Here is a 23108-nt window from a genome sequence, read left to right as displayed (position 1 = left end):
TGGTGGAAGATTAATGCTGACAAGATGAAATCACAGTTTGATTAATGCAATGCACATTTAGTATATATGGCTCATGGAGTAAATGTAGAGGGTGAATACTGGAGAAACACTATCTATTAATATTTAAAAAGTTTATGCGTCCCTACGATAATTAGACAAATTTGTGCTTATGGAGTTAAAATATTCCTAGCAAAATCCTTGCATGCTTTATACATTTGAATCGCAACCAAATTTATTTAGATATAGTCACGCAAAGGAAATAGTTCCCGACTAATATTGAATGGTCTTAAATATGTATGAATAAACCCGTCATTTCTTTCCATCTTGATTTCAGTTTTGTACACGAAGGGAGACAGCAATGAGTACAGATTGGTTCGCGATTTGTTGAAAGGCTACGACAAAAGAATACGACCGTCGGTGAATGCGAGTCAACCTACGAACGTTACATTCGGATTCTCTCTGTCCCAAATCATTGATGTGGTAGTGTATATCCAGTGCAGTTTTGCTGCATATTGCTATATGTAAATTAGTTGGGGGGGGGGCTTAAAAATCTGTACTCGGTATTTTCACGCTACAGAATAGAATAGCCTTTCTGTCTGTTATATTGACATTTACTTCAAAATCAAAAGTTCTTTTTAAAATGTTGTCGGCAATAGAACACAATGTATATGAACTAACTTCTTTCTTTTTTCCATATATAGATAAATTGTTACCTTTTTACAATGTAACTGGGTTGCTCATAAAATGCGTTTAAAAATATACATGTAAGTTTGAATAAAACACCCTATGTATATTATACTGAATAAAAGTATCACCACATTCGTAGGCAGTCAATATTTACTGTGTTATGCGGTTTAAGTACCAGGCGTATTGTATAGAAATTCAATCCCAACCTTAATCCAACACAAAAAATATCTTACTCTATCATGATATCCTCGTTGAATTCATGTATATGCACGCATCTCTCTCTCTCTCTCTCTCTCTCTCTCTTATATACAACGTAAAATTATACATAATTATACTATGTTTCTCTCCCCCTAATCATTCAATGTAACTTCTAGATTTACTTAAAACCATGCAGTTATTGAGTACTTCATTATTTCTGAAGCTTATTAAAGTCTCTATAATAGATAGATATGAATTTATTCACCATAAATGATGGTTAATCGGGTAGTGCTAGGAGATTTATTAGCTTAAATAAATTCCTTCTCTTACATAGACATGGACATAGGCTAGTTTGGGGACATTATCAGGTCATACTGACTTTTAGGAATCAAAAGACAGTAATATGCAAAATGCAGAATGCCAAAAACTTAAATAACATATTTGAATGGGACTATGAACTTAATACGTTTCATTGTGTATTTACTCACCAGCTACAACAGTGTCAATTTTCTTTTATGATTTTGTTTTTGTGATGCTGTATTGTCCCTCACTCCCCCACCATTGAATCAAATTATTATTATTATTATTATTATTATTTGCTGTTGTGGTTGTTGTAGCTGCTGATGTTATTGGTGCAGTAAAGGTCTTTAACATTAACACAGAGTTGTATACTGCATATTATATATATGTTTGCAGGATGAAAAGAATCAAATTCTTACAACGAACACTTGGTTAAATCAGGTGAGTTCATATATATATATATATATATATATATATATATATATATATATATATATATATATATATATATATGTGTGTGTGTGTGTGTGTGTGTGTGTGTCTGTGTGTGTGTGTGTGTGTGTGTGTGTGTGTGCTTTAAGTGTTATTATTTGAAACTTTGTTATTTTATTAATAAGATTTTTTCTCGCCCAAAACTAAAGGAAAATTGAACAGGAAGGATCATTTAGATAAGACACATCTTCTCTCTCTCTCTCTCTCTCTCTCTCTCTCATATGAATTTATCATCGAGACATTGATTTGCACTAAAGAATTTGTAAAAACAATTTTATGCTCGTTCATTTATATAAAACACCTTTTTCAGAACCGTAGCTATGTTGTTTGAATAACACAGTATGTACACAAAATATTACTATGTGGCCTGAATGTTTCAATCATTTACTGTAATTTAACATGATTTTGTTGACCTTGTATGTTGTCTTGTCTGGCACAATTAGATAACAAGCGATACAAGATACATATAACAATATTTTAACATCTGTAGTCGTGATAACATAAAACCAACTAGTTCTAGATGAGGTATATTAATGATACAACATTATTACGACATAAAATACAATACATATTTTAAATAAGTTTTACGACATAAACATACGATGCATATTTTAAATAACTGTCACGCCCTAAACATATTGTACTAAATCTAGGGTATGTGCCATTTGCATTTAATTATCATTTTAAGGATTTATTAGATTGGTGTGATTATTTGTTTTATTATGGGAAATCGGTGTTAGGGAAATGTTCCTCAGACCGAGTAAGACTTATAAAAATGGTGCTAACAGCTGCCTCGCTTGGCGCTCAACATTAAAAGGTTAGTGTTAGGACTGGTCGGCCTGGTTTCAGGATAAAAAATAAAATGTTACTTCTCTCCACAATTATCTCAATAACAACATCTGCAATTGTGGCCTAGTGGTTAGAGAGTCCGCCTCGGATGCGGGAGGTCGTGGGTCATACCAAAGACTTACAAAAATGGTACTAATAGCTGCCTCGCTTGGCGCTCAGCATTAAGAGGTTTGTGTTAGGACTGGTCAGCCTGGTGTCAGGATAATGTGACTGGGTGGGACATCATGCTACCTGTATGCGGCATGATGCCCCAGTATTAGACATCACTTTAAACTGCCACACTGCAGACCCTTCAAACATCTAGATTTTTAGATATTTACCTCTGTAGCAGACACATGTAAATACGTAAGCCAAGTCGGCTGCTCATTTGCAGCTCAAGTTACGCATTTGATCTCTAGTGCTCGTCTAACTGTGACAGGGAGTCACCAACAAGTCAACCCATTTCCAAGCCTAACTCAAAGTAAACCTCAACCACATTAAGTTTTAGCTTCTGTGTGAATTTATAAATGCTAGGTTTGTGATAATTATGTTCATGCCTTATACTTTAAAAATTAAGGAGGTGTCAAAATACGAAACTATCCAGTGAGACCTTAAAAATCCAAATCACATCACATCACATCACATCACATCCTCAGACCTAGTAATTAGCTAGTTGCTAGTGGCAAACGTCACAGCGAACATTGTTAATGAGATTTCTTGATGGCATGGTTTAGTTTCGTGGTGAGGGCAGGTCAGAACGCCAGGTAGTTCCTATCGAAATCTAATTGTTTTAATTGACTGTATCCCCGTGTGAACTATTTGTGTTAGGGACTGATATTTTGTACAATATAATAACTGAGAACGGATTGTTCCATTATCTGGAGACGCCTTTTATTTTTTCTATGACGGTAAATATGGTGTAGAGTTACAGGCGAAATGAGGCTTGCAATCACTGACTGGCCTAGGGATAGAAAAGTAAAATAGATCCCTGTGATTGGTGTTTGAGTTGTATTTATATTTTTATGGCGTGAACAGCTAACAAGTAGAAACCATTATGTTGTGAGGTTTCGATGCAAACGTGGAGTTGTGATATTTGTGGTCATTCATTGATTAGAGGAAAATTATGCATAGTCTGGGCACGTTGGAATTTTCAGTAGACAACGGTTGTTGTCCAGAAGTCCTTGGAAATCAAGGGAAATCAAGTGACTTCTAGCAGAATTCATGCCAGAGTTCGATTCACTTGGTAAAGAGACTCCTTTGGCATATTACAATAGAATCCATATTTTAAATAAATATTACTTCATAAACATACAATACATATTTAACAAAATCATGACAGATCAGATACATTCAAATACCAACAGTAACATGACTACAAAAGACAAGCTAAAATGTATACAACATACAATGTACATGATAATAATAATAATAATAATAATAATAATAATAATAATAATATATTATAGAATAAGTACATATAAAACATTTGTTTTATTATCCCCGTAATAAGATGACCGCTGGGTCGGGGAACACCATCCCAGGGTAACCTTACAATCAAAACATTTCTGGTTATCAGTAAATCTAGGGACAATAAATAATACACAAAAAGGAAAAGACACACACACACACACACACACACACACATGCGTCTATTGCACGCAATCTTATTCAGCACAAATGAGATAGGCTGACGCAAGTATACAGTGCATAGGTGATATAGATTTCGCAATATTTCTGTTTTCGCATTGCATAATTTACAAGTTCATGGTTTTTGAAGAAATTGGTCCTCTCTTTTGTTTAACTTAGGAGCATATTTTTCAATTTTCTTATGCGCTTCAACTAGTTGCTTAAAAACATAAATGGAAGAAATTTGCATGTTCAATCTGCGAGTGTAAATGTAATATTTAGCCAAACTAAGCAAGAGATTACACAAAATGACCAATTGTTCACTTCCTAAAAGTATTTCTTTTTTGGACAAATGGTAAATATTTGGACAACACGGTGCAAACAATTTACGACAAGAGTACCAAAACTTTTGAAGTAGTATTATAATCGTGGAAAAAATGTTTAATGCTTTCGTTCTCACTTTTACAGAAAGTGCATATGTCATCTAATATGCTAATTCTTTTCAAAACGTTATTAGTAACAATTATTCCATGAATTAATTTAAAATTAAAAGAGATCAATTTTGTATCCTTAGTACAAAGTTTCGCCCGGCTATAAATCTTTGACCACTCTTCGCTATTTACAATCTTATTTAATAATTGCATCCACGTTTCTTGCTTTGCAGTGTGTTGCCTCTTTACCTTTTTTTAAAAAAATCTTTGTAAACAATCTTTTGTTTTGCAAGTTCAATATTCTATCCTCCTGCTTATCAAACATGTGAGCCAAATGGCTTTTGATTTGCATCTTTCCAAGATTTTGGAAGTTTGGATATTAATGAAAAGCATTTCAAAAACTTGTCGCATCCAGATTTTTGTTTTATCATGGCAAAAGTTATCAAATTACCGATCACCAACTAAATCATTAAGAATTTCAATACCAGCATCTTTCCAGGATATGTATTGATGGAACTTTTTAAGTGGAACAAAATTTTTAAAAACTCGGGCATAAATACGCATTTGAATTTTGCGTATCCTTTTTCAAGTTCAATACTACCAAAATTAAATCTGTCCAAAAACTGTTTTTAATGATCTTACAAATTTCTTCTAATTATCTCCTTCCTTAATTCCAAATATCCTTCATATTTCTGAGTATAGTTGTATTGAGTAGGTTCTGTCAAGCTTCATCTTCGTTTTCCAGTAATCTTTTAACTCATCTTAATATACCTCAAGAATAAATAAATGTGTGTCATATTTAATCCTCCCTCATTCTCCGTGGCTGCTAATATATAACGTTTAATTCTCTCTATTTTTCCACCCGACACAAACTTAAATAAGGTACGATTTAGTTGTGCTTCAGATTTTTTCTGATGCATTTGGAATTGCTGCAAAAAGATGTATGAATATGTGCAGAACAAGAGTTATTACAACAATTACTTTACCTACTAATGAAAGATGTATTTGACTCCAGCTTACCGGAATTTATTTTGCCTGTATTATTTTCTTCCTATAATTAATTTCCACCGTTTGTTGTAAGTTTAGAGAAAAATCGATGCCAAGAAGTGTAAAGTTGAAAGAAGACCAGTTTAGTTCCATATTGGGACATATTCTTACATTAGAAAATTTCTTGTTTCCAATCCAAATAACATTTGTTTTTGTAATTTTACATTTAGTCCAAATAATAGTGGAAAGTCTGGCAAGATATTTATAGTTTCTATAAGAGAATACTGAGACATATCGAAAAGAATAAAAGCGTCATCAGCATACTGACCTAATTTATAATCAATGACATCAACGGTCAGTCCCTGTACATCCGCATTTTGCTGTAAAATTATCGCTGAAATCTCAACACTGATGATAATCAAATAAAGCGCAAAGAGGATCCCTTTGACGACATCCTCTTTCAAGACTAAAAAATGATGACATATTTCCATTATTTATTTCACAACTTTTAGAGTTATTACAAAACAGCTTAAACTACTTTCAAATAGAATCACCAAAGTTAAAAGATTGTAAAGCTTTTTTCCACAAAGCTCCAGTTAACTGAGTCAAAGGCTTTTTCAAATTCTGTTAACAATAATAAACCGAATGTTTTAATTCTCTATATATGATCCATAATATCATATAACAGCATGCTATTTTCTTCAATGAATCTACCTTTCATAAATCCTTTCTGACTATCACTGATTATTGATGGAAGAACTTTTTAAATCCTAGCTCCAATAACTCTCGAAGCTATTTTATAGTCAATATTTAGTAGGAATATTGGTTTCCAATTGTTTTAAAATATCTTCTGTGTTTGTCTTCTTTTGGTAGATGATTCTTTGAGTATAAAAATCTGAACGGTTTCCTATATTATATTCCAAATTTATTGATCTGTATAGAAGTACACCAGCAGTCTTCCAAAAGAATTTATAGAAATCTACCGTAAATCCATCTAAACCAGGACAATTTTCCATCCGTGTTAGAGACATGCTGTTTTCCCATGATTCTCAATAATCTTGGCTAAGTTTAATATTGTGATTAAAAATATTTATTTTGATTTTCTTGAATATCATTAGCATCAAGCGGAGCAGTTTTGCTTATGTATAATTATAACTGTTTCCTTTATAATTATTTCTTTTATTGTCTTATTGACATTATTTCTTTTTTCAAGATTTAAAAATAGTTCGTGCTTTTTTCTCCCTGCTCGTACCATCGAGCTTTGAATCTTAATATAACACCTTGTATGTATTTCGTCCAAGGTTCATATGGTTCTGTTTTCTTTCTTTTTTTTTTTCTAAAATTTCTAGAGCTTTCCCGTCTTCGTAATCTGACAATCCCCTATGAATTTCTAATATTTCCTGTTCAAATTTCTTCAGTTTATCCCGAAAATGAAAACCAATAATTTTACTCTAAGAAATAAATTTTAAAAAATTGCTTACTTTTAAATCACGTACTCCCATCATGACCTCGACAACAACCAATCATTTTAAAATAAAAATAGAACTTATTCACGTGGCTGATACTAATTTTGAATCAAGGTCAGGATCTAGGTCAACATTTGGTGTTTATTAAAATGAACAGTCAACGTCAAACTATTTTCTGGGAAAAGTATGTGTTCCTAGCAAACATTATTTTGACATATAATGAAATTTTTATTTTATTTTTTAAACTTACAAACAATTAAATCAGATATAATTAAATCAAATATGCATAACAAGGTCTTGGATGACTGCTCGAGACGGTTGATGTTTGTCACGTAAAATATTATAAGTATCCAAATCTAGATCTTGAACAGTATTCCAGTCTCCACACATTATAATTGATGAGTTATAAAATACTAACATTTCTTCCTTTAAATTTCTAAAATCGTATGGGGTATCATCGTTATACCCATACAAATTTACGAGAGTTATTCTATTTCTATTGATTGTAATATCTAACATAATAAATCTCCATTGACTGTCACATATTTCTCTTTGGATCACAAATTCAAACGTATTTATAAACAATACAGTGGCTCCAGCACTGTTACTAGCACTGTGGCATAATATACATTTGTATCCCCATTTCGAAGCCCAATATGTTTCATCTTTCCTTGTACTATGAGTTTGTTGCATGCATACAATAGATACACTATTCTGTTTTACCCATTGGAAAACATCCCTTCGTTTGAGTATTGAACCTTGCAGGCCTCTAACATTCAAAGACAAAAATTTGTACGTTATTAATCATAAAATAGCAGAAATTTTACCTGTACATATTCTTGTGCAGCAAAATATAAAGTAGGTGTCACCTCGAATGTATCATTTTCATGTCACTCACACTCACAAAATACTAACATCCATCATAAAACCATCCATGGTGTTAAGGTACATACTGTAGATTAGGCGTTTAAATATACTATATATATGGCACTTAATGGGCAATGGACAATAAGTGAATGGAATCCACGTGAGATCATTATTATGCGCCTCCAACCGACCTTTCCAGACCTAATCTAATAAACACAGAAAATACGAGTGTAAATTACAAGTGATCAGATAAATGAAAGAGAAAAAATGGAGAAAAAAAGACAAATAAGAATGAGTGTATACATAGATTTTGATGTGATTTGAGGGAGAAGGAATGAGCCGTAAGACGGCACTGGAAATTTAATTTCGGATGTGTATTTTGAAAAAGATGATCAAAGGATTAAGCAGATGAATATATTTATATATGAATGAAATTTGATTCAGAATTGGTGAAAGAACTGATTAGGAAACGAGATGACGTAGTGAATTAGGCAAAAATGGATCTATGGATTAATGACAGAGATGATGAATGCACTTTCAATCTCAGGGAGATTGTCTGAATTATTTACAAGTATCAACTTTCATCCTCGTCACTTCCTCCACCAGTCTAACTCCTTTATTTCGCTGGAAATCTTTCCGCTTCCTGATAATTGGAATTTTACAAATCAAACATTAGGATAGGATTACGGCAATTATGTTAGTAAAATGCATGCAACAAAGTCAGACTGATACTTAAGATATCAAGAAATGAGGTTGTAAACTATTTTCTTTAAATTAAATTAAAATAAGCTGTACTAAAGCATGATTTAAAGCAAAGGAAACTTGAAGATGATCGACATTGACAGATAAACTAAATGATAAGAAGCATATTTACACTGAGACTCTCACCAGCCTCAACAAGCCTACTGAAATCCTGAAATCAGAGATGAGACTCTCACCAGCCTCAACAAGCCTACCGAAATCCTGAAATCAGAGATGAGACTCTCACCAGCCTCAACAAGCCTACCGAAATCCTGAAATCAGAGATGAGACTCTCACCAGTCTCAACAAGTCTACTTAAATCCTGAAATCAGAAATGAGACCCTGACCAGACTCAACAAGTCTAACTGAAATCCTGAAATCAGGGATGAGACTCTCACCAGCCTCAACAAGCCTACTTAAATCCTGAAATCAGAGATGAGACCCTGACCAGGCTCAAATAGACCTGCTGAATTATTGAAATCAGAAATGAGTCCCTGGCTACGCTCAAATAAGCCTACTGAATTCTTGAAATCAGAGATTGTCATTCTTTGATTGGGAAAGCTGTTCTGGCATATAGAGGCCTCAAACTTTAGAAAGCTTTCCATATCCTGCGGTCTGTATCCTTTGAATTGTGGCCAAAGTTTGTTGTCTGAAATTACAGTTGCATTTTTTAAATGTGGCCATATTAGTTAAGTAGTTAGGCGTTGACTTCTGAAGTATTTTTTGTACTTCGGTTCCTATAACTTGATTTTCTTTTCTTTAGAAACTATACATTATCAAAAACCCAACATTAAAACCCTCTACTGTATTTTTTTATATATTTGGTCAGAAACGAGTTTCCTACAGAAATGTCAAATAAGTTGACCTTAACTAGAAATGCCCTCATTAAGTATTATAGATCACTATCTTAAAAAATATTAGTGTTGAAAAACATTTAATTGTCATACCAGGAGACGCAGTAGCTCAGTTGGAAGATCAGCGGACTCGTACTTAAAGGATCGCAGGTTCAATATCCAACGAGGCCAGGGTAACTGATCTGCATTGGTGTGTCACTATACTAGATATAGCAAATACTGCGTAAAAGAATATGTTAACACACACTCGCGCGCGCGTGCGCACAAATACACCAATAATAAAAAACCAGTCAATGGATACCGTCTTGGGATAGGCCTGCATCCCATTGGCCGTAAACCGGTCAGTGGACACCATCTTGATTTCAACATTTAAAACGAATGTGGAATTATTGAACTTTATGCGTGTGAGAGATGGTGTTGTCATCAAAGTAATTGTAGAGTGTTGTTTGTTTTGTGAAGTAGAAAATGTAATTTATGAATATAATAAAGACAAGACTGAGAGTTACGGCATATTTTATTTCAGTTACTATTTCAAATACCCAATTCAGTATGCTGCTTTCGGTTAAACAATTAGTCTTCAATAAGCTATTCCATACTCTAATCAATGTTATAAGCTTTCGTCATTTCAACGATAAGCTTGATTAGACAACTGTCTAAAGCTTTGATCAAAGGTCCATATGGGAGCCATTTTTAATCCCCAACCCCCATTCATCCATAGTTTTCAGTAATGTGGTTTTACATTGATATCCTGATATAGGCATATGAAATATTTTATCAAAATGTAATTGGAGCTGAATGGAGCTTTTCAAACATGTTTGAACTGTATAATAAAATACTACATTGTCCATGTAATCAGAATTTAGATCAGTTTATTCAACACAAGTGTCATGAGTGTAATAAAATCTCATGCATGTATGCCTTTTAAACCATACAATCAGCAATAACAAAACGCTAAATATTGTTTACTTTATCCATATCTATGCATGTCAAGGCTTAGATTCTATTTTCGATAAAATTCACCATTTTGATTCTGCATATTTTGCCCTTGAAAAAAAAGCTGTAAGGAGAAGACCTAGGAATCCATTTTAAGAAGCTCTGTAGCAATTAGTCTCGAACAGTGTCTTAATGTATGCATCACGCGCCTTAATGTATGCATCACGCGCCTTAATGTATGCATCATGGTGTTAATTTACGCCTGTTCTGTCATATTATTTGATTTGCATATGTTGAATCAAGAGTGCCTCAGTGTTTGATTTATTGGCAATTATAGCAACAAAAATGAGTGTTGCTGATAAATATCCTTACAAAACATCCTTTAATTGATGCTGTAGTAACAAACAATTTTGACCACACATCCGGCAGTGTTGAATGACCCATGAATTTAGCCACGTGAAAATAATTCGCCTCTTTTTCTTAGGTCTGTCCACCTCGCATGGTCACATATACGTGCGTGCGTGTGTGTGTGTGTTTTTGTATATATATATATATATATATGTGTGTGTGTGTGTGTGTGTGTGTGTGTGTGTGTTATGTCTTTATGTCTTATATCTGATGATTTTATATTATATTTGACTCCAGTATGCATTTTCTGACCGGATTCAGTTTGAGAACTGCTAAAACAACACATATGATGCGTTCATATTTGAGGTCGTGTTCTGCTGATCTTTTGATTAACAAGTCCAACTGCAACTTTCGTATTTTCGAGTGTGGAAGACCTCATACGTTCTCAACGGTATCCTTCGATAATAACTGTGAAATTGTGTGGTTGACTATTTAACACTGTATGAAATGTTTAATCTAATTTGCTAGTATCAATAGGCAAAATTGGCATAAGCTCACCAGAACACGATCTTTATTGGTGCATATCCGCCCCTCTTTGTCGGAGGTAAATTTTAATCAGAGTTTACGTTTTCTGTACCTAGATCTGGATTGACAACTCACTTCAATGGAGTCCAGAGAAATATGGCGGGATTAAAGTGATTCGGCTACCTCACGACAGTGTTTGGAAACCAGATATCCTTCTGTACAATAAGTATGCACCGGTGCTGTGGTGAAAATTATCAATGGTTTATGTGGTAGTAGAGGAGTATATATGTATTCTCTGATTACCGTAAAGCAGAATTTCTTAGCGGACGAATATTTTAGCGATCATGGACAAAGAGAGGTCATACTATTTAACATAGGATTTAGTACGGTTCAGAAAACGAGATTTGTTTTGCTGTCTTTCTATGAGATTGTCGCCAAACCGGTTCTATCGCAAACAAATTATGGCTGTACAATATTTTCATACAATAGACCATCTTGCATTGAAATATGTTGAATATGTACTTTCTCAGATGCAAAGCGTTATAGTTCGCCAGAATGGAGAGAGAGAGAGAGAGAGAGAGAGAACATGTACCGCCAAAAAGGATTATATGTTACATAATTTATGTATGACAAATGGTTCACGATCACGGGCAAAAAGAGCAAACCCAAAACAATACGATGGTGATGATAAAATATGAAGTCTTCCGATCAAATGCTAATGGAAATGGTGTGAATAAAGGGTAATTAGATAGTAAAATATAGTATGCATGTTGGGTAAAAAGAAAAGGAGAGAAGAATTGTGGTCTATCAATTCCTTGAATTAAAATATGATGATGACTCACAAATCAATAAATAATACATTTCACATACAAACAAATTGGAAACGAGCTTAGCAAAACTTTCTGTTAAGGATTTCAACAACGTGTACTTGGTTTAGTGGGTAACTTTCATGACCGATAGAGTTCCGCATTGTGAGTCTGTAAGGTTTTCTGATTCATACTTAATATTTACACTATATGCTATATCTTGTAAATGACAGCAGGTTAAAGTGATTGTAATTATGATCTGACATTATTAAAAATTTGTTTCGATTTCATTTCACTCTTATTACTGCAAATTAAGGTAGACAAAATTGCTTTGTGCTATTTTTTTTATTTGCCATGGGCTTAACTTGTGCACTTCTTGATTTAAACATTTTAATGTTCATCATTGGATGTCCTCGGGGTTTATCGCTTAATGACTATATGCGTACAGTTTACGCAATACCAACGATTCAAGGGTCGATATTAGCTTTAAGCTAAAGATTAATCCAGCCAGCATGTATATTAATTATGTTTTATTCATGTACTCATCATGATGCCATAATGATACTTTGTACATAAATTCGTGTGTTACAGTAACTAATCAGGTATTGTATACATTCGAATATAATCAAGTGGTACATGAAACAAATTTAATATGGAAAAGGCACGTGTATTTAAAAAGACAGAAAGAGCAGCGAAACTCATCCAAAAATCAACCTATTCATTTCTTGTAAAGAAATAAGGCAGGTGCACTATAATCACAACTGAAATCCCATCAAATTTTTCGTACCAACCGCACATTTTGATTATGACGGAAAGAAATGTCGTTGAGATTCAATGTAATAATAACAAAATTAATGCTTACAGACATAAACACATACGAACATCCATACATGTATGCATATATGGATGTTTGTGTACTTACAAACATGTACATCCATACTTGCTTGCTCACCTTCTACCTACTTAATTACTTATTTACTCATATTGTTACTTATATCACGTGTGAATTTGTGCTGTTCATTTGGAGATCCTTGGTACATTAATTTTTCTAGGACTGAAATTTAAAATGTTTAATTGCGTATTAAAGTTTTATCCTTCTTCATTTCAGTGCTGATGTTTCAACCTTTTTATCCTCTATTAGTTCTAACGTCATAGTTACATCAGATGGCAACGTAACGTGGCTCTCCATGGTCATATTCAAAAGTTCGTGTCATATTAACGTGCAATATTTTCCATTTGACGAACAAAATTGTTCCATGCAGTTTGCTTCGTGGACCTATGACGGCTTTCAAGTAAATTTAGTACTTAACACTCATGAAGGTGATGTTTCAAATTATATCCCGAACAGTGAATGGAATCTACAACGTCTCTACGTTCAACGCAACGTTGTATATTATTCATGCTGTGAGGAGCCGTATCCGGATATTACGTTTTATATTCACATTCGACGTCGACCCTTGTTTTATGTATTCAATATGGTGCTGCCTTGTATTTTGATAACGTTGGTGGCATTGCTGGGATTCTACATTCCGTCAGATTCTGGAGAGAAAGTTACCATGGGAATAACGACGCTACTTTCAATGACGGTATTTATGATGCTGGTTGCGGAAAACATGCCGCCAACGTCAAATGCCCTGCCTCTTATTGGTAGGTACTGTGTACATCGACCGTAATGCTCTTTTGTGGTAGTAATTATGTAAATAGTCTGTATTTTTCTTTTCTTTAGTGGGTGGGGAGGAGAGATTGAAAAGATTTGTTGTGTAAAGGTCTGTAAGTTCAAACTATACATAAATGTATCATTGAATTTAAAATACTAACATTTTGGCTCCAAATAATAAAAGGAATGATTGAAATTAGAAAGAATGAAGGCAAATGACAGCAAAAATGATACTAGCAACTGCCTCGCTTGGCACTCAGCATTAAGACGTTAGAGTTAGGGCTGGTCGGCCTGTTGTTTTTTTAAATTTAATGTTTAAATATGACTGGGTTGGGTATGATGCTACATGCCTGCGTAATGATGTGTTAGACATCACCATCATAGCGATATGACTGAAATATTGTTAAAGCTACGTTAAAAATCCAACACACACTAAGATTAATTATGTAACAAATTTAAGTAATGCGATAAGATTAATTAAGTAAAAAATTTAAGTAATGCGATAAGATTAAGTAATTTAAGTAACGCCATAAAATTAAGTAATTTAAGTAATGCGATAAGATTAAGTAATTTAAGTAATGCGATAAGATTAAGTAATTTAAGTAACGCAATAAGATTAAGTAATTTAAGTAACGCAATAAGATTAAGTGATTTAAGTAATGCGATAAGATTAAGTAATTTAAGTAACGCAATAAGATTAAGTAATTTAAGTAACGCAATAAGATTAAGTGATTTAAGTAACGCAATAAGATTAAATAATTTAAGTAACGCAATAAGATTAAGTGATTTAAGTAATGCGATAAGATTAATTAAGTAACAAATTTTAGTAATGCGATAAGATTCGTTGCAAATCGTTAATGCCATTTAGAACGTCGCTCGTTACATTCCATTTTTCTTTTAGTCAACCAAAATATATCACAGATTTAAATATATACAACTTCTTCGGTCCAAGCGTTATAAAGATCTGAGGAATTTTATTAAAACTTTTCATTCAAAGTACAGGCCTCGGCAGAATTAGGTACAAATTTTTTACTATGTTTATCTTATCCTAAATTAGGCATAATGGATTTTCACCATGTTGAATAGAAAAGCACACGCTTTGCTTTTCTTCACAGATATATGATAGCATTCCCTATTCCATTTTTGTAACCCTCATGTGCAACGTTAGTGATTTTTGGAATGAATGCAGTCTTGGGTCCTGGAATGGGCGGTGGATGTGGGAATTGGCGATGGATATTCTGAGTGCACTAGCAAGCGAAAGAAAGAAAGAAAGAAAGAAAGAAAGAAAGAAAGAAAGAAAGAAAGAAAGAAAAAGAAAGGAAGAAAGAAATAAATACTACACATCGGATGAACAGAGGAGAGAGATGAACAACATCCAATCCATTATTGCGGGCCGTTTGTACATTTATACTAGCATACAATCTTTACAGGGGTAAATAAATACAAAAATTGCATGTTTTCTACAGTAATTTGGTTTCTTGCAGGTATTTACTACGGCATCACGATTTTCATTGTGTCAGCAGCTACTGGAATGACGGTCTTGACACTCAACATTCACTTCCATGGGCACCATGGCAGAGAGGTGCCGAAGATTATCAAATCTATATGCCTCGGATTTTTAGCCAAAATCTTCTGCATATCGATACAAAAGCCTGTCCCACCTTTTCGACATAATTGTTTGGTACGTTCGGACATTACAATTTTTTTTTGATCGTATAAGAACTAAAAGTGAATCCTAAACGACTAACATATTTTGAACCATTTTGTTATTCTTTTTAAAAAAGCCCTTTAATCCTAAATACGGACAAAAGTCAAGCTAATACTTCAATATATATAAACTATGAAACGGCTGTCCGCGAATCTAGCACTTGCATGAGATTAGTGGTACCTATAATATAATACTCAGCATTGCTAACGTTCTTGTCGAAGGCATGTTGTGATTTGACAATACGATTTCCAGAAAGTATACTCGTATTTTCACCACGTGTACTATATAAATACCGCTTGAAAAGGAGTCGTGTAATGTCCGGCTATGATCTGTGATGCTTCATTCAAACTCACGGTCCAACATTTTCCTTTTTAGTATACAGTGGACACTGAGAGTGCCCCAGATAGAAATGCCTATGTCCGGTTTCAACCATCAACGCATGAAATAGACTCTAATGGAGCCCGCTCCGATTTCTCCTTACTCTTACCAGATACTCGTGTAAGTGTACCAATTGTGAAGTGTTATTGAGAAAAGATTGACGGAGTTGAACAGTAATAAACTGTGTTTCTTAACATTCCGATTTTCCGCATACTCTTGTTTTCTATTGACAAGTGTCAAATAACAGCAAATCCAACAAAGTTAGAATATAATTAGATTCAATCTTCATCTTTGCAGTAAATTACATTTGTTGTCTTTATAGCATCGATTATATTGTAATACCATTTCTCTGTTCATCAGTCCGTCCGTCACTCTATAAGGCTATCCCCTTTAAATTACTGGACATAAATTAGTTTTGTACGGTATGTAGTAATCTTGTGTAATAGGCACCAAGTTTCCCAGCTTCTCCCTGGATACAATCATTCTTAACTTATTCGAGATCTAGATCAAATAAGTAAACATTTCTTGATAATATAAGTGTGTATTCCATGTTTCAGCAGATCTAGTAAGAATAATGCCATCCCGAGAGGCAACCAGGTCAACGAATCAGATGCTGGATCAATAATATGCATTATATTGCTCATTATCAGACTCTTCTGAGACCTTGACAGTTTAAACCTGCATTTCAAGATTGATTACAGTAGGATCAGAAAAATGGTCGCCATGTGGTTAAAATCTCAGACGATAGGTCACCGTGTTCATTATTGAACTCTTCAGAGATCACTGTTTTCCAAGTATGATCAAAGTCAGATCAGAAATTTGACCTCTGTAAAGGAATAAAAATTGCTGACGGACGGACAACACGCAGCGCACTAATGACGACGCACGACTAAACTGGTCCGTACCATAAGCTCGTGCTAGAACATTATTTAATCATACCTCATGTATGCAGGCAGAGGAGTGAGCCACGTGATACATGCGATGGATGTTATGATGATGACCAGCAAGACACTGCTCTGGATGGAGGTGTCAGGAGATGAAGATGCATATTTAACACGTTATTATTTGCGATGCCAAGTGATTGGAGATGCTCTAGCGTGTGATATTTTAAATGATAAACTTATGCTAGGTTTTGTCATGAAAACTAACACAGATACGCCAGGTTTTTCGCATTATATAATACAGATATTATGAAAAACTAATTCTTGCCAAAGGACGGGTATGGCGAAGATTATCATGACTCTTTCAAAACTTCCGTTTCCTTGTGTTCGCTGTGATATGATAAGATAATAAAGCAGAACAACTGTGAAGCAGCTCGAATAATGAAAAGTTTATTAAAACAAGTACGCTCCGAGATTTTAAGTATGAGTGCTTGGAATACAAGAACAAAATAAGGTTTAATGTGCACTACCGCTTGCTGTAGCACGAGAGTTATTAATATGTTATGATTACTCCAGCAAATGTTTGCAAATAGCAAACCGTATTTTGTTGATATTCGTACGTGATTAACTACAATGTATATAAAGTATACATCAAACATCTACCAGAAAGTAAATTTAACACACTCAAAACTGTACACTTAATACAATTTTACACTAATGAGTAAGACTTTGCCAAATGAAGCTCGTGTGAGTATAACATTATGAAATAGCACCGTTTTTGAGAAACCGATGGAAAAAATATAATGAAGTTTTAAACTAAACTTTTCCATTTCCAGATACATAGAGCAGAGGAAGAGAAGAAACTGCATGCAAATGTAGCATTGAAGATTCAATCAGAAAAACCTCAAGCAACCAATGGATTCCCACCACAAATATCGCTTTTCATGAATCAGGAATCGGGCAGAAGGACAAACTTAAGCGAAGCATTTGAACAAGATTTCATTCGGGTTCTCAACAAAGTAAGCAACACAATAGAAAAGAATGAAACGAGATTGGCGGAACAAGAATACCGGGACATAGTTCGGCTACAGTGGCAACAGGTGGCTCGAGTTGTGGATCGGTTACTTTTGTCTATCTTTATGGTAATTACCTTGATAACTATATTTGGAGTCATGTTTCGGGCACCTTTGACTGGAGAATGAATTTTTGAGTACATTGTTGTTGCTGCTATTATTATCATTATTATTATTATTATTATTATTATTATTATTATTATTATTGAAAGCCATAGAATAAGAAAATAAGCTTTCTACATTTTAGACAAGCTAATAATAGACGGTTACACGCATGTATTTGATGAGGTTAGAAATTATACTATTCTTGTAGACAAAAGATAGGACTCCGGCCTAGGCCTGCAAAATGTGAATGAGGAGAGCACTTCTATTTCTGTGTTAGATTATTTGGCATGGAATATATCTGGCATTAATGAGAAACTTTGATATACGGTACTAGGCTTTGTTGAAACATGGGAAGAAACTATCAGTTTCATATATAGAGGATCTCAAATGGGTAACGATCTAATATTGAATGTATGAAACGAGTTGAATAATGTCCAACCTTAGCTCGCCCAAGCTGGACATTATTTAAGGAGTTTCATAAATTTAATATGAAATCATTACCCATTTTAGAGCCATTTTATCACATAGTTTTATTTCTGAAGAAATTATTTAGATAGAAAGAAGAATGAATAATTTCGTTCATTCTGACAGAAGCTGTACCTTTCATTTGTTGTGAGCAAAAAATAGTCTCAAGAAAAGTTGAAATAGTAAAAGTAAACGATACTTTTTTGCACACTCTAACTCAAAGAATAAGTGTCCATCCAAATACGCAGAGCATTTTACAAAGGACAAAGCATTTGTCAACACAAAATGTCCAATGCGTGTGTTTGACATTGTTGGATACGGTGCACTATACCAGTTTGAGTTGGACTACGCAACACAGTGCCAGTGTTTACGTTGGAATTTAACATCACAACTAAACATTACAATGTTGTGATATTTTTGTGAAAAGAAGACTACAGGATGTAGAAATACGCATATTTACTGTAATGTATTTGTGACCGGATATTTGCAGTATTTGGTTCGGAACATTAGACTGTACACAATAAGTAAACAAACGTCCTTTCGAGTCGGACTTGTATTACATATCTACCGTGTAAATATGCTGTTAGTTTGGGACACAGGTTTATGTCTGCATTCTTCTGTGAACAAAGGTGAGTTTATTTACTTCAGTAAGTTCACATTCAAACCAAGCTTATATATAGGGTGGATTCCATGCTACAGATATACCGCCCTTCCATCCCCACCCCCACCCTTACTATCATCTGAGCAATACCTGTAGCTTTACTTGTTATTGTTCTTGTCTTGCGGGTTTTGCCATTTTTCATGTTATGATATGTTTTTCATCACATAACAAACACCCTTGGAAGTAAATGGAAACAGACGACGTCGAATTTTAAAAAATGGTGATCAAAAATGTTCAATGAAAACAAAAAATTCCAGAAGGTGGAGTTAAAAGGTTTTCCCACGATCGCAGCCAATCAGTAAAGAGAATACTGCACGATAATTTCGTGAACTTATCTGAGCAATCAGAATCACATAAAGTGATACGTTCACATATTATAATATAAAAAAATATGAAACTGCACACTCTATAGGCACAGTATACCGACTATGTGATAATAACGGTTATTAAAACTTTGATATCGTAAGAATGAAATCACAATCAGCTGAAAGAAATTTGGTGGGATCTCGGTGTTTATTTAAGAGTTTAACGTTGTTTTTTCTGAGTTTATCGTGGTATAAACTGTCAGTTGCCGACTCACACAGCAACCACGATAAAACTCAGAAAAAAACAACGTTAAACTCTTATAATTGAAATTTCAATTATTCGTATGTCATTTTGTTTGCATCATTAAAAAAAAACAAATCTTAATTGAGCGTAGTAATAAATGTTTGGGGTTTTCTGTTACATAGCTATTTATAGCACTTGGGACTGTCCTGCTGGATCGTAATATATTTTCACAAATTTCAACAAGGAAAGAATGCTTTAATTCGTAAAAGATGAGAAATATCGGTTGCTTTAGTCTTTCAGATTAAATTTATTCAATCACTTTTTAAAAATTGTTAGAATGTTATTTTCCGTTCATGCTTACTTCCTGTCTGCCTTCACTGGCAGTGTTTATCTTATGCTGAACACGAGACTCTATTTATAGAAGTGGGTATTATTAGAAAAGTAGTTCCCCTTACAGTTCCTACAGAAATAAACGTAGGTCATTTTGATCACGTGGTAACATTCTGACCAATGGAAATGTTATTTTCCTTTATAAGCTACTGGCATTGCAATTTATTTTTTAACCACTCTTCAGCATTTCAATATATCTAGAGAAAAACGTTTCAAAAATAGTATTTGGTCAGATGAATCATCCAAGCTAGCATACTGAAAATGAACTTATTTTTTAGTTTTTTCTATTTGTAACTCTTGGTCTTTTGGTCTTTTTGAGGTGTAATACAATGACAACAAGCGTGCGATCCATAAGTAAAAGTAATATTGAGGTCCTGCAATTGTCCACCGCCTCATCTGCATTGCTGCTTTATATTTTAGACTCATCAAACAACTTTCATTATTTACATGTGACTCATATCGACGTGAAGTGAAGGAATTATGGGAAGAAATTATTACGGGGAAGTAGCTGGAGTGTGGATATCTAAAATAAACCCCGAAAACATCTCTAAGGAGAGAGAGAGAGAGAGAGAGACAGAGACAGAGAGACAGACAGACAGACAGACAGAGAGTAATGAACACTAACATTTGTTGTTTTAGAATTTGGGATATGGAAAGTTCATCTCCAGACATTGCTATAAGCTAATTTGACGGCTATAAGTTTCTTGCTTTTGTATAAGTAGTCTACGAATAATAAAGCATCATTGTATCGTACATTGGAAACGAACGTCAGATTCGTGTCTATACAATAAAGTTGTTTAACAAATGAATACTTAACGAGTATATTTGCTAAACTTTTACGTTAGAGAGCAACTTTAATATCAACTGAGCGAAATACAAGAGATCTTTGAAAACTCGATTTACAAGACGTTTCTTTATGTTTTGGTTCTTAAGGTTTCGTGGTCACAGGCAATAATAGACTTACTCAAGGACAGAGGCAGTCATTGAAGTGATGCCAAGTAGTCGAGTGATTGATGTTTTTAATACCAAAGTTGCATTTACCTTTGAAAATGATGTGCAAATGTCATCATTACTTCATCCAATTTGTTCGGTCTTATTTTGGAATTGGGAAATGGAGTCTTATTGCCTGCCATTAAATTTGTGATGTAGAGGAAATGACTAACTTTCCATTATTTGGAGATAAGAGAATGTCGAGTTTTTAAAATGCTAAAATCGATGAAAATATTTTAGTTTAAAATGATTTTTATATGTAGATTTTCGCATCCTTCCTATCTTTTGTATTATCCAATATCTTTTTAATGGCTTAAAATGGTATTTATACCAACGTCACTGTGGCTTTTTTTTTTGTTCTTCTCTTTGTTTCCCCGTTTTATTTTCTTATTCATTGTTGCGCACTGCCCTTACACACACACACACACACACACACACACACACACACTGCCCCATACATCGCGGTTTTGTGTAGAAAACTAAATATAATTGATATGACTATTACAGTCGAGTTGTGTTAATGGCTTGTTCCACGGGTACACACACTCACTCTGGTAATCCATCATAACAATAGAGTTGTGTTCAGTTCACAATTGGATTGTTAACATGCTTGTTTTAGAATTTGGTTTGGAAGGACTTAAATCTATTAATGAAAGGCGTAAATTAAGACAATTATTTAACTGTTTTGTGTAAGCTCTCTCTCTCTCTCTCTCTCTCAGGGTATTTGTTTTGCATTGACTACGATGCGCTTAGAGAGTGAAAGTCAGTCAAATTTATTTAAGTTTTAGACTGATACATTTCATCTTGTTGCATGTTGATAATGAATATTCTTTTATAAATGTTTGTCTCAATTGCTAAATAAATATGCTTGCATACCAGTGTTGATCTGTATTACATACGGAAACGAAAAGTGCACGTGATACTATTTGTTCATGAAATATGATACTGCACGCAGAAACGGATTCTTAGCGTGATATTTTTCTTTTTTCTACATATTGGTGTACAGTAACTGTTTGAAATTACTTACATCCTTATCGAAAGAAAACAGAACGGAAAGTACTATCCCTGGATTCTACAAGAGAATGCTTGATAATACTAGGCAGAATTAATATTTAATACAAATAATACTATCATAATGGTTGCAGAATCTTTTAGTTCATGTTCTACGGAGATTCGAACCCAGGTCTGCGAGTAAACGGCATCCATTGTCTTGTCGTGATGGAATATGGGCTACTGTGTGCAGGCATGGCGATGGTTGCAGTTTACCCGCAAACATGGGCTCGAATCTCCATAAAATACGAATTGTAAAAAATTCTCTAACCCGTATGATAGTACTATTTGTGTATATACTGTGTGTGTGTGTGTGTGTGTGTGTGTGTGTGTGTGTGTAATTATGTGGACATAGATTATGTCAATATGTCTACGCTAGTTAAAAATGTTTGAATCTTCCAAGGAGTCAAGTTTCTCATGACAAATGAAAAAATAACATCTTTTGCAAATCTTTTTCTTTAGCAGAATGGTTGCACTAAGAATGTTACGATAAATAATATCCTTTTCTTCGCAAACTATATTGATTACTATATCCATAATTTAGATCAGAGATATATATTTTATGAAATGAAGAAAAAACAGGCTAAAAGAAAACACGGAAAGCCTCCTTTCTTATTGCAGATAGGGACACGTTGAACTTACCTACGAATGCTGTGTTTGCATTAAAAATGAAAACAATTCAAATGTGTACATCAGTAACAAAAAATAAATTCTCTCAAATTATATCTGCTACAAACAACACAACTGCAAAACTCTGATCATGTATTCCCACAGACATATAAAGAACAGAAATGAATTAATTGTTCATCAAACATCTTATACACATTTTCACTTGTCCTATGACGCAATAGAATGTGAAGATTTCCAAAGGAAAAAAAAAGGGTGTATCTGTAAACAAGACTGGCCTTGAACTCTTGCTACGTAAAAACAAGACTGGCCTTGAACTCTTGCTACGTAAAAACAAGACTGGCCTTGAACTCTTGCTACGTAAAAACAAGACTGGCCTTGAACTCTTGTTACGTAAACATTCTGTTTACAACTTACGATCATTACAAATTAATCACACAATGCAAATAAAATATGCATAACAAATCATAGCATTTTAATACTAT

The 23108-nt window shown here is 33.9% G+C and overlaps 1 protein-coding gene across 1 annotated transcript; it reads left to right on the top strand.

The window, feature by feature from the left end:
• Window positions 1-318: 318 nt before the first annotated feature.
• On the top strand, window positions 319-21826 carry LOC149776012 (neuronal acetylcholine receptor subunit alpha-10-like; the record flags this gene model as incomplete). The annotated part of the gene is made up of 7 exons (XM_089942571.1): window positions 319-480; window positions 1582-1626; window positions 11400-11509; window positions 13198-13736; window positions 15231-15427; window positions 15830-15952; window positions 17550-21826. Coding segments are annotated over 7 exons (1542 nt in total), but the record flags the coding sequence as incomplete, so codon positions are not given.
• Window positions 21827-23108: the final 1282 nt, after the last annotated feature.

This window comes from Sinohyriopsis cumingii, chromosome 18 (assembly GCF_028554795.1).
Source record: "Sinohyriopsis cumingii isolate HCF-2022 chromosome 18, ASM2855479v2, whole genome shotgun sequence".
NCBI classification, from domain to species: Eukaryota; Metazoa; Mollusca; class Bivalvia; order Unionida; family Unionidae; genus Sinohyriopsis; species Sinohyriopsis cumingii.
Note: the sequence above shows the minus strand (reverse complement) of the source record. Positions and strands in the feature narration are given on the sequence as shown.